The following is a 16,750-nucleotide window of genomic DNA, read 5'->3' on the forward strand; positions in this document are numbered from 1 at the left end:
CTATGAACGTCTAATTAAACAACCAAAAATTACCATAGTAATAAGTTAAACATATCACTACAAAAAAACAAGACCACCTTGCCAATTTATCATGACAGGAATACATTTTAATACATACAATGACTATAAAATTTAAGGATCTCCTTTTGCCTTGTAGAATATATATGCAATAAACACATAAACAAGATCAATCTAAGAGCATGGCAGTAGAGGTTGGACATATTTGATTATCAAACCTCATATCAATTTGTTAAGAGCTAAGGTAGCCTCAAGTAAAAAAACTCAATAGATATCAAATTTTACTCTTCACACAAAAGTTAGTATTCAAAAGTAGAATTAGATGCCCTCACTGAAACAGTCATCTGGTGTTATTGTGGATATAATTAGCAATTCAAGATAAGGTGCTTAATGTTCCAAATTTGTGTGACAAAAAAATATGACAATGAAATTATGAAACCGAATTGAGCACAATACTGAAGTTTAATGATCAAGTCTAACTCAAAACTGACAGATTATGTTTGGTTGATAAAACTAATCAGCTGCAACTTATACCTAAGGTGACAGGCAAAGCATTTAAATACAGCAAGGATTCCCAAAAGAAATCTTACCCTCCATCTGGATCTAATTGGAACCTTTGTCTTTCCCTTCATTACCAACAGCATCAGAAACCAAAGTGATAGGTCTCTGATCAATGACCTCGTCAATGATCCCAAACTCTTTGGCCTCTTGTGGACTCATGAAGTTATCTGCGTCCATATTTGCCTGAATGACCTCAACCGACTTGCCCGTGTGCTTGGCATACAACTCATTCAAAGAATCCCAAACCCGAACGATCTGCTTGGCGTGAACCGCAATATTCTTTGCCTGGCCACTAAAACCACCAGAAGGTTGGTGAATCATGATTGATGCATTTGGAAGAGCCCGCCTCTCCCCCCTGGCACCCGCAGCCAATAGGAGAGAACCCATGGATGCAGCTTGGCCCATGCATACCGTACTGACCGGAGACCTAATATACTGCATGGTATCATAAATAGCTAGCCCTACACATAACAGTGACACCAATGCCAGGTCTCAGAACAGAGCATAAATTATACACACTTGAAATTTTTTTTAGAAAAAGTTAACATATTCACATGATTTCTATAGTTGTCTCCATTTTAAGTTGTAGTCCCTTTGTTCCCATAACCATTCTGTGTTACAATTCATGACTAATCTCTACAAGGAAATCCACTAACTTGAAGAAAGTCTATCTGGGTTGGTTAGGCAGGGTGTATGAGTTGTTGTAAGCTATATAACATATATTCAATTCTTACGGATAAAAAGAATCTAGTAACCAAGCCAAGTGAAATCTCTCTTCTCTGATTACATTTTTTTGGTTTTTTTGTTCATGAAGGAGACTCAAAATCGAATCCCAAGTAAAACACCAGAACATTCTATTACAAAAACCAACCAAATAGTTTACCCATTAGAAGTCACTTATTTGACCCATTGAGCAATTACCATTGATTATAGATTAAAGAACAAAAACCACACATTTTACACATCACATATGCGTTCCATTCTATTTTTTAACAATTAGGGGTGTTGCAAAATGGGTTCGTCGAAAAATGCGATTTTGAAGAGGTAAACGCAATTAGAGAGAGACAAGAGACGATGAAATGAAAAGGGTACCTGCGGTGACGGCACCACCAGGGGAATTGACGTACATGTTGATGGGTTTGGAAGGGTTTTCGGATTCGAGGAAGAGGAGCTGCGCAACGACGACGTGAGCAGTGTCGTCGGAGATGGGTCCATTGATGCAGATAATGCGCTCCTTGAGGAGGCGCGAGAAGATGTCGTAAGCCCTCTCCCCTCGGGAAGAGTGCTCAATCACCATTGGGATGACACTGTACGAACGACTACTGCATTGGGATTGAACGTTCCTTCCATGGAACAACTTCCTCATCAACGAGTTCGATCGCGCAAAACCTCTCATGGCTCCCAACACGATCCGAAGTTGGGGTTTTTCGATTAGCTTTGCTTTGATTAGGGCTTCTCTGATTTGGTTTTCTTATGCTTGTGTTTCAGTTCATTCTTTTTAATTTTAGAAACCTCGTTTTATTTTTGACAACTTGTAATAAATATCTCAATTTATAAATTGTATTATAATTAAAATTATTTGTGTGTAAATTATACCTTTTTTAATTGACAGATGTTTTTGAATATAAGATATATTTCGGATATATATATAATAGGTTAAACACATTAATTTAAATTTATTTATTATTTAAAAACTAAATAAATTCTTTATAATAAAAAAGAGGTACACATTAAAGAAGGTTTTCCATTGCGAAGTAACTTCATAAATTATTAAATTTAATTAAAGAATATAAAATTTATGAAAAATGTAGAATAAAACATTTTCAAGTGTATATATATATATATATATATATATATATATATATATATATATATATATATATATATATATATATATATATAATGTATACAATGCTAGTAAATGAATGCTTACTAGGGAAGTTCTTTTATGCATGTTTAAGCATCAATTTATCTTTGTTTGGAAGGTGAAGAAAGAATTAAAACATTATCCTCCTTTGATTTTGAATGCCCCCAAAATTAAACAAATGTGGACGAAAAGAGGAAATTTTACATTAATTCTTCAACGAAATTACTTTTAACTAATTGTCATTACGCATAATGATTTTTTTACACTTTTCTTCTTGTTTTCTTCTAAATTGAGTAGGGTTTATTTTATTATTTTGGATATGTTTAAATGAAAATTTATTAAAAAATAAAATTGAATATTTTTTTTCTTCCACATGTTATAATTAGTTCATAAGACATACTATTTTGTTAAGTGTAATAACTATTTTAAAATAAATAATTGGGAACATCTTAAAGAATACAAAATTTATTTTTTTCTTTTACACGGTAAATTTATTTTTGCAATTCAATACATGAATGTCTATTTCAACTAATAAACTTTTAACTACTAGTTACTGTTTGATGTTTTAAATAATATATTAATTATATTCTCAAAAGCAAACATAATATTCATAGACATTTAGACAATATGATCAATTATACAATGACACAACATATAAATCTAATCATAATATTTTAGTATATAAATCTTTATTCTAATCCTAACCCACATTCTAAACCCAAATCAAATTGACAAAAAGATAAAAGTTTCCAACCAAACATTCAACCTTTTCCTTGGTTCTTATCTGCATTTTCACATATATCGTTTTCTTCTTAAACTTACAATCTTATAAAACTGTTCATGGCTTCAAACCAAAACACTCAACCTTTTCTGCAGTTCTTATCCATATTTGATAAAAGTTCATTCACAACCAAACATATATATGTAGAAACTTTGATCTTTATTTGTTTTAATAATGTTCCACATTAATAATTTCTTTAATGCTACCCCATGCCACGTATAGTGTAATTATAATCTAACAATTTCTTTAGTAATTAAATATAAAAAAGTCTTTAATTTATGAAATCTTTCACTTCATTCCTATTTTTTCTCTGCGCTTACGTGATCAATGCAAAAGTTTTAACATGAGTAGTTAAAAAGGAGTTTTTTTCCCAATAAGTTTAGTTTATATTAATCATTAATTTTATTTAGTTTCATATTTTACTCTTATTCTTCTTTATTAACATGGGTCCATATTTGTATATCTAATCATATGAGAGACATTAAAATTATAATTCAAAAATATTATAAAACAATCAAAATAACACTTTGGTTGATAAGTGTGTAAAAGTAAAATCAAGCCACACGACTGTTTTTTGTGTAAAAATATATTGTAATTTTAACTTATAATGTTTTTCTATATAATTCAATATTTGAATAATTATTTGTTAATATACTTTTTTTTTCTTAACATTTTAAATAAATTTTATTTTCAGATAGCCAACACATGTACTAAATATAAGAGGCCTTTGTTTTTTATTTTGTACTTTCTATACAAAAGAGCAAAACTAAAGATTGTCTATGCAAGAATTTACATGTCTTGTGATTAATGGTAGCAAATATCCAGCGTAACATTCGATGATGCAACCATTATACTTTTCAATAGTCCATAACATCAGAAAAGCATCAATTGTGTAAATTCCAACCACTCCAACATTGGGCTACTCACATCTATCTTACATAATAAAATATGTTTACACTTTTTTATACGTGTTTCTCGAATTTTAGGCAATCATGCCACGATTCACGGGAGCAACGGAGTGACATAACGAGAATTACTTTTGTAATTGTTTCGTACGTAGGACTGAGAATCATAACATATTTTGTATTTTTTTTTTTTTAATTCACATTTTTTTAAGTTTTTGTTATAAAATAATTTTTATTTTTTTTAAACTCTAAATTGAGGAGATGAACGTGTCAAAGATATTTCAATATTTAAATCATTTACATGAGATTGTTTATCTTAAAAAAATTTTAAATTCATAATAAATATAATCATTCTCATAGAAAAGTTTTAAACTATAATCATTCACTTTCTTATTTTGTGTCTGTAATTATAAGTTTTAAATTGAATTTTTAATTAAGAGTGATCCAATTACGATTCAACATGTCTAAATAAATATGTTTTACTTGTAAATATATTTGATTTATAATGTTGAGGTTTAATAAATGCATTACTTATTGAAAAACCTTTCAATTTGCAAACTTAGAATTGAAAACTACTTTCTTTCAATGTTTTTATAGAAGCGTTGACTGTCTAATCACTAAATAAAAGACATTTGGATCATAAAGAAGGGAGTAAATCACCCTCCATTCCTAAAAACACATGTAATATATTTAAGACTCAAGAAATACATGTAATATTTTAACAATTTAAAAACATAACGTAATCTAAAAATACCGATAATTACTAGAAAATTACTACAACATATAAAACGCGATAATAATGTGATTAAGTTGAGGAGTTTTTATTATACAAAATACAAAATAGAAATACACGCGTATTATACACAATTTTCTCGACGGTTATTATCAGTATCTACTGCAAAACCGCGACATCCTTGGATGACTTTGTTGTCGTTTGAAGCATCAACGACGGAATTGTCGTTGTCGTTTTGCGAAGGAAGGGATGAGATAGACGAAAGAGGTGGTGCAAAAGATCGAACCTAAACGACCCAACACTATCATTGATATCAAACTTATTATAAACATGCACGCGCCAATCACGTGATCCTGTTGATGTTTCTGCTTCTGCTTCCAGTCTCTCCCCGTCGTTTCATGCACCACATGCTGCCGTTTCGAACTTGGGAGAGAAACCGCGTGTTGACGCGTGTCGTACTCTGGTTTATTCCCCCGCTTCTGCAGAAATTAATTAACCAAGTAGCAGTAAAGAGAGATTAATTTCAGTAATCTTTTAGTTATTCTCATTTTTTAATTAATAATGGCAAAATATATGAATAATAAAATTATAAAAAAAATCATACTGATGAAATATGCAAATAATCATACCGGCGACTGTGATTGTGAGAGTGGTTGCCTGAGAGTGGAATTGATTTGAGTGTTACTGAGTGGATTTGGCTTTGACTTTGACATTGACATTGACTTTGACTTTGACCTCCACTTCCAGCTTGATGAATGCAGTTTGGTATTGCTCTTCATGTCAGGAAACTCTAACCCTTCTTGAAGCGGCACCGTTTTGGCCATTGATTTCTTGCTGGTGCGAATGTTCTGTTTGGGTGGGTTATGTCGAGTGATGATGGTGGAGTTATCTTTTGGCGTTTTGGTCTGAACTGATCCAAAGCAACATAGAAAAAAAGAGGCTTTGGGTTTTGGATATTGTAAGCCTTTAGTTTTGGTTTTGGCCATGGCTATGGAGAGTTTGAATGACGAAAATGGAAGCTTGAATGATGAAAATGGTGAGAGTCCCTTGCTATTTAAGGCACCCACACACTCCATGGTAGTGTTTCTATGTCTTACACCCAAGACTTTGACCTAGTCTTTGTGTCTCATCCCTTCAACTTTTAGGTAACCTAAGCTCATTTCATATATATTATAGACTCAATTTAAGAAGGTATAGTTTTAGTATTTTTTAATACAGACTAAATTTCAAAAAGTTAAATAAACTATATGTTATTCTTGCATCAGCATATGAAATTTTAAAAAATTTCGAGCAAAAATGATATCTAATTTGTTTGGATGAAATTAAACTTTTAAAAATTCTGCTAGCACATTCACTAGTTTTTTATATTATTAACATGTTTTTTTTTATAATTAAAATTTGTATTTATTGAATTTTCCTGACAATATTTAACAAAAATGAAATCAAAACTGTGTAAAAAAATATGTGTTAATTTACTCGAAACATCTCTAACACATTATCAAACTTTATCATGAAAATTTATTTTAGTTTAAACAGATTTTACAATGCTAACATTATTTTTAAGTCCTTTATTTTATTTTATTGTAAATTTTACTTCAATGATGGTATTTTATAAGAGTCATATTTGTTTCATGATTCAATTTTTTACGACTTGAAAAGGTAATTATATTATTTTAATTAAAACATTATTCTAATATTTAATTGACGATAATGATATCTTTAATTACACAAGTTGGTTCATGCATATATTAAAAACTATAAGCAGTGATTCTTATTTTATATGCTTTTCAATTTACGTTTGATTATTGCACATGATAAAGTTTATTATTTGAATGAGTAGAATAATGTTTTTTACTTTTATAGTTGAATTATTGATTTATTTTTTAATATCTCTTCATTGAAATGTGATGAAAGTCAAAAAGTAAGTGTGAAGTTAAACTAAATTAGTTTTGGATAAGATGCCCTAACCATGGGTTGAAGGGTGATGCAGAGATGGAGAATGTAAGAAGAAATGCAGAAGCTCTTGTGGAGAAGATGATGAAAGGGAATGATGCTTCCCATGACGCAGCTCATGTTTGGAGAGTTCGTGATCTTGCTCTATCACTTGCCGAAGAGGAAGGCCTATCTTCCGATCCTCACTCCATGCAAATCGTGACTTTTCTCATTACTCCTTTCCCCATTCATACCCTTTTTCTCTTCTTTCTTTTGTTCTATTTTTCAGCTTTGCACTGTATTCTTATTCCTAGGTTGAGCTTGCTGCACTGCTCCACGACATAGCTGACTACAAATACCTTAGGTTAGAAAATTTACATAGCTTCTGTTTGTAATGTATGATCCATTCAGTTCAAGCATGATACTTTTATCTTGTTCCTTTCGTACAGTACAGCAAAGTGCTGTAGTTTCCATTCATTCGTGTTGTAAATCCCACCATGTGGCAAAAGGGTCTGCTTGTTGATCATTTTTACTCCTTTTCTTCCAATTTACTATTCTGTGTGTTGTTCTTTCCTCTTTTTTTTGGGAAACTGATTTTTCATCCAGGGACCCATCTGAGGAAAAAATTGTTGAGAATTTTCTTGACCAAGAGGGAGTTGAGGAGGACAAGAAATTAACAATTTTGAGGATCATCAGAGAAATGGGTGAGTTTTGAGGGCAATTTGTAAATCTTTTGTCTCCTCAACATTGTTATTTATTACCTTTTGTTTTTGTTTGATTTATATCGATGTTATTTCAAGCTGTAATGTGGAAAATGTTTTAGCTTATGAGTGATCAATCGGATATCTTCTTTACTCTGATGTTATTTTTTAATTTTTTGTATATTCTTTTCTTTTTTATGCTCTGATGTGCTTATGATAGCGTTCTCGGATTTTTTTTTTAGTTGGTGCTCTGATGGGTACTGGGGTAGGGAAATATTTAGGACACATAAAGATATATAGCTTCCGTTGATTATATATATCCCCAAAAGTAAGAAACTCTGCTTCGAGGCTTTTGGACATTTTGTAACTATCTTTCACGGGTTCTGGATGTTAAGAAGAAAATGTGCATTTTCCCTGGGTTGAGTGTTCGTACTTCTTACACTTCTCAGTATCTCGTGTATTTCTAACAACAGTTGGTAAATTTCTACAATTTGTATGTGTGCTCTTAACAATATCTTGCTTCTACCACTTTTCAATTACATCTCTATTGCTATAAATACTCAGATAAGATGCTGCTTCCAATATCCAGGTTTCAAGGAAGAGGTGACTGGAAATGGAAGTAGTGATTGGTTTCCAGAATTTGGAGTTGTGCAAGATGCTGATCGACTTGATGCTATTGGTGCTATAGGTATTTTGTTAAATTAGCTGTGCTTCAGCTTTCAGGTAGGGGGTGCTCCAAAGGTACTTTAAATATTAGTCCCCAAAGGCTCAAAATCTAAAAGCTGGAGCAGTAATTGGGATATTAAAGCATAGTGAAATGATTTTTTGACACCGTGCTGGGTTGTTTGCACCCTTAGAGAGAGACATAGGAAGATAGGGAAAAAGTGATAGCTGATATAAGTGATGTAATGAGAGAAGTAGTGAGAGAAGGAGGGGGATTTTAAGTGGGTGTTAAAATAAGTTATGAAAAGTATAAATGAGAAATCTTAGTTTGAGTCTTTTACCTCTATATCAGGAATTGCACGTTGCTTCACTTTTGGCGGGAGTAAGAAGAGGTTGCTGCATGATCCCTCCATTCTGCCACGTTCCGATTTGTCCAAGGAGCAATACATGAACAAAGAGGAACAGACTACTATTAATCATTTTCATGAGAAGCTTCTCAAGCTCAAAGATATGATGAAAACCAAGGTATGGCAATATAACTATTTTTGCCGAACACACCAAATTTTGCAAAAGGCATTCTTTTGTAAAGCCTGTCAAGAAAATGCTAATGTATTAAGTCTGTGTAGAAATACATGCATATCTATTAAAGTCTGTCGAGGAAATTGAATATCAACCACTTATTTCAGGCTGGGAAAAGGAGGGCTGAAAGAAGGCATAAGTTCATGGAGGAGTTTGTGAAAGAGTTCTACGATGAATGGAATGGCTTAAACTGATAAACATTTTTCATCTCTTCTTTCCTTGGACTATAGGGTCAGAGCTTCTTAAAAAATGAAACTCTGGGAAATGTTCAAATGTTGTTATTAACAATCCATGACATAATCGTTTCCTCTCTCAGCATGTCGGGATCCCCATGTCTTAGATTGTCTTGGATGTTAGACTATATAGTGAGCTTGGTTGTTGGTTACAAACATTGCGATGGATTTCAAGTATGTTTAGAAAGATAGAACTTGTTTATTGTGGAGCCCAGCATAAGGTGTTTGATCCTAGAACAAGAATAAGTCTCTTATAAGAAGTAAGGATTAAGAATAGAGATAAGAGAATAAAATTTATGAACTATTAATCCTCTTTGGGCGTAATCCAAAAATCCAACTGATCTTGATGAGGAAAATCAATTGGTTAAAGAAAAAAAATTGCGGTTCCTGTTTATAGGATATATATTGCTGAATATTAGACAGATGATTAACGTGGTTAAATTTTTTTGGATAAGTTCTTATGAATCATGGAATAAAAAATGACAGGGAGTTGGGAAGCATTTATTCATTAAAGATAACAAACCATACAGGCAAATGTTTGTAAAAGTACTGTCTATCTAATTCACACGGACCAGAAATATATTCATTAGGAAATGCAGTTCTGGAATATCCCATCAACAGAACATGAACTCCATTATTTAGCGTTTTCCAGCTCTATATCTATCCAATCCAATTCCTTTATCATGTTTGTACTTACAAGCTTTCCAAATAAGAAACAAACTGAAAACTATATTACTACTGCATGATCAGCATGAATTAGTTTATTTGAACCCTTCCTAAGTGTCTGTGAATTTGTGCAACATCCCTGCGGTATAGGTTAACTTTTAACCCATGCTTCATGTACATGGTTAAGGCAAGCTTTGGCTCTACAGGGTGGTTCTCCACCACCTTCACACGGTACCGGAATATGATGCTGGCCGCAGCATATTTCATCTGGTAGTATGCAAAATCTTTGCCTAAGCACAAACGAGGACCACCATTGAATGCAGTGAATTTGTAGGCAGACTCACTCATGAACCTCCCATCTCTTAGCCACCTTTCTGGCTTGAACTCCTTCCAGTCCTTCCCCCATATGCTCTCCATTCTTCCCATTGCATAGATTGCGTAGATCACTTTTGTTCCTTTCTTTAGTACCGTTCCATCTGGGAATGTGTCATCTTTAACAACCTGAAAATTTCATAATTGCAAACTAGCATCACTTCTAAATGCATTCAATATCACTTTGAATTGTGTGATTTCTCTCACTACAGTATTTACTACGCATGTGTGTTTTTCATTGACTTGTCAGATTCATGCTTTGCCAGTAAATTTGACAATTCTAGGATTTCCCACTCTTTTATGAATATTTTATGATTGCCGTTGCCCGTGCCTGATTTTTCTAGGGGGCTGCCAAAGAATTGTGGTTGTTAGATAGACCTAATAATAGCTAGCAGCTCTGCATCAGCTCCGAGAATTTAATAACTAAGCCGCTTGAAGGAACAGATTCAAAGATCAGAACAAAACATAGGAGTACACTACTATTTTTTCTGTGTGTGGGTGTTATTTCCTACCGAGAATTCTCTTATAATCTATGTTGACTTTTGATGTAAAAAAATTATTTAAATTATCCAAACAAAGTTTCAGTTCTAATTGAACAGCAACTCTGAAAACAGACTGTCCTGGCTTTACTAGACAATGCACATGTAGTGCTAAGATGAGTTTTACATCTCAAAACAGATATTAATAACCAAAATGGAATTACTCGTAAGCTTATAGCAATTGGAATGGAAAATGAATGAGTATGAAAGAAATTAAATAAATACCTCCTTGTGATCCACAGGCACAGAAGGGTATAACCTGAGAGCTTCTGATAAAGCAGCATGCAAATAGTCCATCTTCTTGATCTCCTCCGGCCTAAATCTCAAAGAATTATCAAACTCTTCCCTTTTTATGTCGTTCCTTTGACTCACCAACATGCATATCTCTGCTAGAATATTCTCCTCCACTTCAGGATTCTGTTCAAGCAACCAGAAAAACCAACTCAAAGCAACCGAAGAGGTGTCCCTCCCTGCCAATATAAAGTTCACACATATATCCCTCAAAAACTTATCCGAGTAGGGTCTTCCATTCTCATCCTTCAGCCTCATGAACACAGTTAACAAATCTGACCTATTCTTGGTGTCTTCACATTGCAAAGAGAGTTCTTTCTTTCTAGTCCGAATGACATTCTCAGCAAACTCATCAACCCCTTTTATGGACTTCTTCAGCTTCCTTTCCACCCCGAGGTTGAGAAGCCTCATGGCCTTCCAAACGCACGTTGGGGTAACAAAACGAAACACTGTGGCTTCTGTTGCATCCTCAAAGGCTTTGGCAAATGGTATCTTAGGTAAACCCAGGCGCAAACAACCTGGATCAACACCAAAGGCAATCATGCATACATTGTCAAAAGTTAGCCTTAAGAGAATGTCTTGCAGGTCTATTGCAACCGATTTCTTAACCGATGCCTCTAACACAGGCAAGAGCCTATAGTGGACAAGCTCGAACAAGGATTCCGTTGTTAATTGTCTGAACTTGGTTGAATGAAACTCAATGCTTGCTATTTTCCTTTGCTTCTGCCAGGTGTCATCGTCTGCATTGAATATACCATCTCCTAGCAGGTCTCTAACCGTGTTCCTGAAGTATCCTCCCTTAGGGAACAGAGGGAACTTGGTTTTGAGAAGGTGCTCCATGTTGCGAGGATCAGCAGTGACAATGCAGTTGAGGTTGCTAAAGCAAGGCCCTTTGAATCTGAATGTCCCGTTTTGCCTTTTGAGCGCTTCTGTGATCCATTCATACAAGTTTGTTCTGAGTCCTGTGACCAAAGATGGAACCATTCCAAGGACAGGCCAAACGACTAGGCCATGGAGCCTCTTTTGTCTAAGAGAATGAATGAGTAGGAAGACAAGAACCGCAAGGAAAATCTCAAAAATTTGGATGTCTTGCATGAAGAAGGTGAGGTTGAGGGTTCTTGGTTTGGTCATGGCGTTGTAATGGAAAGGAATGTGGGAATGCATGGTATTGGTATGTTTTGAAGTGTAATATTGGAGGGTGGTGTTGGTCATGTATGTTATATGAAGTGGTGCACAGCATGCCTTGTGTTTCTTGGCGTGCTTAGTTTTGCATAATCAGTTTGATTTGGTGAGCTGAAATGTTTGCAATTGTGTTGGTTTTGGGTATGTTTTCTTGGTTGAAATTGTTCCAGGAATAAGAATGTTTGAACACTGAAAGTTTGAGTGTCAAAATACCTCGTTTTTGTGGTATGACTAGGAAGATGGAAAGTGGATGTAGCTGATAACCTAAGTCAGAACTGTTTGTACAGTTTTAATGTCACACGTTACTTTCTGATTAGGAACTTCATCAATAACTACCTAGTTGTTTGATTTTATCTTATATTGTATTGCATTGAATATAAGTTTAGTTTTATTGTGGGTCCACTGATTTGTGTGAAAACTTGTGGGTTGCCTTTTTGGTAGCACTCGGCAACTTGATCTTCATAATGCTCTATGTGTCAACACTTGGCAAACTTCCACTTTTGGACACACTCAATCATTTCAACCAGCAAGGAAATTGGTTTGGCGTAAATATACAGAATATGTTTTTAGGCATTAAAATTAGATTTGAAATTAAAATTTATATATTTTTAAAATTTTAACATATTTTTATCTCAAAATTTTAGAATTTAATAAATATGACTTTTTTTTACATGTTAAATGGTATTTTAAACAGATATTTGATTTTACATATTAGAATGTATTAGATGAGATAAATTGTTCAGTGTTAATTTGAAAATTTGTTTGACAGGAGAATATTTGAGACAAAGATAAATTTTAATTTTGTATCAAAATTTAAAAACTAAAAACATATTTAATTTATATTTATATTTCATTGTACAGTTTAAAAAAAATTCACTCAACTTTAAATATCAGTAAATAAAATTGCAACATAATCTTACTGTCATGAATAGTGTGTAACTATAAGTACCTACCCAATTTTGATGAATAAATTGTATTTATGAGCATTGATTATTATGCTTAGATGTTTGTGGTTGAATGATTATGAGAAGGAATTTGAGGGGTGTTTCTAAATTTGGTTGGAAGGTTTAGTCGGAGAAGTTTACTTGGTAGCATTGTGGGTACAATGTTGCTTAAGACAGAAGAAAATGAGGTAAGAATTTAAACTATAGTCTTTGCAATTAAGAATGCAGTACATAATAACCATTGACACGTAAAAATTAAGGTAAAAAAAGAAGGTAGCATTTGTGATTTTAATAGCATTGCAGCAGTGGTTGATGTTTAGTCAAAAAAAGGTTTGACTAAAATTTGAATTTGCAGTTGAAATTGAACTGTAGTTGTGAAACTGAGATGGCAAATTTGAGAAGAGAAAATAGATTAAAGAAGGAATGTAGATGAGTTGGAGATGCTGCTGTTGCTCAACTAATACACACCTAATGCACACGCAAAACGCAACGGTTCCCAAAAGAAAAACCTAATTACCATAAACATTTTCAGATAGAGGTTGACAGTGCGAACAATAACTATATTAATTATTTTAAAAAATATAAAAAATGTAAATTAATATTAAATAATTACTATAAATATAAGGATGTATTAAAATATAATTTTATCCTTTCTCAATATTTATTATAATATACTTTGTATAAACTTTATATAAATAAACTTATTTACTCGAATCTTAACTTGTAAATATTTATCAGTATAAGTTTTCCATGAATTACTTTTTATGACCCATGACATAGTCTATTTATCTAAATAAAGGTTATAATTACTTATTTGTGTAATTTTCCTAAATAGGCTTATGGAAAATAAATTTAGGAAGTGATAGGAGACGTAGGGTATAGAAAGAAAACGGTAGGGTGCAACAAGTAATTGCCTGGTTGTTGTTTTTCGTTTTAGTTTGGATCTTGCTGTAATTCAAATAGGTAAATAGTTATTTATGGGAGGGTAAAGAGTAAAAGACTAAACATATTGTTCTAAAATGGCTCAAAGAAAAACTGACCCCCTGAAGGCCTACCAATAATGGGCCAGTAGAAGCATGGGCCTGTTTTGTGGCAATGTCTCCTCTGTCAATTAATATTAATTATTTCATTAAATTGTCAATTAATATTAATAATTAATTCATTAAATTGTCAATTAATATTAATAATTAATTCAATAAAGTAATCCGATACGTTTCACAGATTGATTTAAATTTAGGCAAACAATAAATGAAGTATGATTTTTTATAAAGAGTAACATTAAGTTAAAATAAGAATTTAAAAAAGGTATAATTTTTTTTATAAAAATTTACCAATATATCCATGGAAGCCCCTATAAATGAACATGTATCATATCAGAGACAAAGCACATCACATCAAACCAAGATCTTCCGGAAAAAGAAAAAGAAAATGGTTTTCACAGACAATGACAGTGCAAATGCAAGTGAAATATATAAAGCTCAAATGCACGTGCACAAATATCTCCTCAGTTTCCAAAGCTGCATGGCGGTGAAGTTTGCGACGGAGCTAGGCATAGCCGATGCAATCCACCGTCACGGAAAACCTATCACTCTCTCCGGCTTGGCGTCAGCTCTGAATCTGCCGCCTTCAAAAGTCGGTGTTCTCCACCGCTTCATGCGCCTTCTAACACACAACGGCTTCTTCATGAAAACACCTTCACAGAACTCTGAAGAAGAAGAAGAAACATATTCTTTGACTCTTGCATCAAAGTTCCTCGTCAGAAGCAACTCCTTCTGCTTGGCACCCAATGCGGAAGTAGCGTTTCATCCAAGTATGTTTAACATGTGGAACTCCTCCAAGAAACTGTTTACAGAAGATACTCAAGTTCCGTTGTTCGAGAGCGTAACCGGAGAGAGTTACTTTGACTTCATCAAAAATGATTTTCAGTTTCTGAATGTATTTCAGAAGGCTGTGGCAGCTGATTCTGAAATGGTCAAACTGGGTCTCCAACAATGCAAGCACGTGTTTGAGGGGTTGGCTTCTCTTGTCGATGTGGGAGGTGGCACTGGTGCAGTCTCCAGGCTCATACTCGAATCCTTTCCTCACTTGAAATGCACCGTCCTTGACCTACCACAAGTTGTGGCCAATTTGAAAACAACCCAAAATCTGAGTTTTGTTGGTGGTGACATGTTTGAATCGATTCCTTCTGCTGATGCAGTTTTACTCAAGGTATACATAGATATATTAATTCATCAAACATTAATCTCAAAGTCTTCCTCATTCATAGGTTCCTAACTATTAAAATGGTATTGTGAATGTGGGAGTAATGTATTGATTGTGTATAGCTGAAATTTGAGTTGATTATATTTTGCAGTGGGTTCTGCATAATTGGGATGATGAACTTTCTATAAAGATACTGAAGAACTGCAAAGAAGCGATTTCTGGGAAAGGGAAGGAGGGAAAGGTAATAATCATAGACGTGGTGATTGATGAAGCAGGTGATGATCGAGATTTGACTGAGCTGAAGCTGAACTTTGACTTAGCGATGTTGACTCTCTTGAATGGAAAAGAAAGAGAGAAGAAAGAATGGGAGAAACTTATATACCAGGCTGGCTTCACCGGCTGCAAGTTTACTCCAGTATTTGGCTTCAAATCTCTCATCGAAGTTTATCTATGATTTGTTATAAGTTGTTTTAGTTAATTTGTGTTACCATTTGAATAATAATTTTCTGCTTCAAGCATATTAATAAGAATGAATTTCTTTATGACAACCAATGCAAAATTTTCCGTTTGTTTTTTTTGAAGGAGTGGCCGATTTATTTTGAAATAATCCTTACTAAAGTATGTAATAATATAGTACCAAAATGATAATTTATTATAAATAATAATTATAATATTAAACTGTTGAGATTAGTTATGATATATAAACATGATTTTAATAGATTAAAAGAAAAAACTTAATTAGTGTTATTAAACCGTATTTTTTTAATATTTTTATTAAGTTGAGTAATAAAAAATCGACGGTTTATTTGAAATTATTTAATGGAGAGAACATACCAACAAAAAATCATGAAAAAAAGATGTTCTAAAATATTTTATCTAGATCTCAATATATTAACAACTTTTTTATAATAAATTAAGTATCATTATTTTATTAGTATGTATATTTAAAACAAAATAATCACAATAAATTAAAACTTCCACGTGGACCATACACACCTCCACAGGAGAAGGTTTGGGAAAACGGATTAACAAAGGAGGTCATCCCAGAGATTAACCTCATATTTTATTATAAATATATAAGGGTAAAATGAAGATATACTAATTTACGGGGTGCAGGAAGAAAGAGCCCAGTTTGTAATACTCAGACTTAAAGGACAGTGACCCAAAACTAAGTTTTATTGAGCCCAGTTTGTAATAGCCCAGTTTTGTACATGGATTGAGCTAGGGCAAAATAATGGTGTACCACAAGAAGTAATGAAAGGAGAAGACATAGTGTTGGAAGAAAAAGGATGTATCATGGTAATATACTTAACATGTCACATACAAGTACTTATTTTCATTGTAATTATAACTAATTATATTAACTATAATTAATAATATTCCTTCTTGGAGGTAACCACGTCTTTATAATGACGGGCATCATTTTCCATTTTCTGCTGTCTCTACTTTTGAGATCTGAAAGTATTGGTGAAAGTGACTTTGATTCCTCTCTATTTGTTCATATTCTTCTTAAGGAATTCATGCTTTTCTGTTTTCTTTAGTGTTAGATGGGTAGATAGATAAAGACGTGTGATGTTATAA

General features: G+C 33.1%; 5 protein-coding genes across 5 annotated transcripts; 2 read left to right on the forward strand and 3 right to left on the reverse strand.

Annotated features, from left to right (window-relative positions):
- Positions 1-418: 418 nt before the first annotated feature.
- Positions 419-2,080, reverse strand: LOC108339686 (ATP-dependent Clp protease proteolytic subunit 2, mitochondrial). Its single transcript, XM_017576873.2, has 2 exons — positions 1,672-2,080; positions 419-1,040 (listed from the first exon to the last, which is right to left on the reverse strand). The coding sequence occupies exons 1-2, from the start codon at positions 1,973-1,975 to the stop codon at positions 622-624; spliced, it is 723 nt and encodes a 240-aa protein (XP_017432362.1). The 5' UTR covers positions 1,976-2,080; the 3' UTR covers positions 419-621.
- Positions 2,081-4,895: 2,815 nt separating this feature from the next.
- LOC108340164 (uncharacterized) lies at positions 4,896-6,019 on the reverse strand. Its single transcript, XM_017577383.2, has 2 exons — positions 5,495-6,019; positions 4,896-5,344 (listed from the first exon to the last, which is right to left on the reverse strand). Exons 1-2 carry the CDS (start codon positions 5,939-5,941, stop codon positions 5,075-5,077), a joined length of 717 nt encoding a protein of 238 aa, XP_017432872.2. The 5' UTR covers positions 5,942-6,019; the 3' UTR covers positions 4,896-5,074.
- Positions 6,020-6,791: 772 nt separating this feature from the next.
- On the forward strand, positions 6,792-9,187 carry LOC108340717 (uncharacterized). The gene is made up of 6 exons (XM_017578253.2): positions 6,792-7,016; positions 7,112-7,161; positions 7,404-7,501; positions 8,088-8,186; positions 8,514-8,686; positions 8,848-9,187. The coding sequence occupies exons 1-6, from the start codon at positions 6,858-6,860 to the stop codon at positions 8,932-8,934; spliced, it is 666 nt and encodes a 221-aa protein (XP_017433742.2). The 5' UTR covers positions 6,792-6,857; the 3' UTR covers positions 8,935-9,187.
- Positions 9,188-9,531: 344 nt separating this feature from the next.
- LOC108340716 (cytochrome P450 86B1) lies at positions 9,532-11,961 on the reverse strand. Its single transcript, XM_017578252.2, has 2 exons — positions 10,776-11,961; positions 9,532-10,140 (listed from the first exon to the last, which is right to left on the reverse strand). Exons 1-2 carry the CDS (start codon positions 11,934-11,936, stop codon positions 9,730-9,732), a joined length of 1,572 nt encoding a protein of 523 aa, XP_017433741.2. The 5' UTR covers positions 11,937-11,961; the 3' UTR covers positions 9,532-9,729.
- A 2,405-nt stretch (positions 11,962-14,366) lies between these two features.
- Positions 14,367-15,709, forward strand: LOC108340007 (isoflavone 4'-O-methyltransferase). Its single transcript, XM_017577237.1, has 2 exons — positions 14,367-15,175; positions 15,321-15,709. The coding sequence occupies exons 1-2, from the start codon at positions 14,396-14,398 to the stop codon at positions 15,621-15,623; spliced, it is 1,083 nt and encodes a 360-aa protein (XP_017432726.1). The 5' UTR covers positions 14,367-14,395; the 3' UTR covers positions 15,624-15,709.
- The last annotated feature ends 1,041 nt before the right edge of the window (positions 15,710-16,750 follow it).

Source organism: Vigna angularis, chromosome 5 (genome assembly GCF_016808095.1).
Source record: "Vigna angularis cultivar LongXiaoDou No.4 chromosome 5, ASM1680809v1, whole genome shotgun sequence".
In the NCBI taxonomy this organism is placed as follows: domain Eukaryota; kingdom Viridiplantae; phylum Streptophyta; class Magnoliopsida; order Fabales; family Fabaceae; genus Vigna; species Vigna angularis.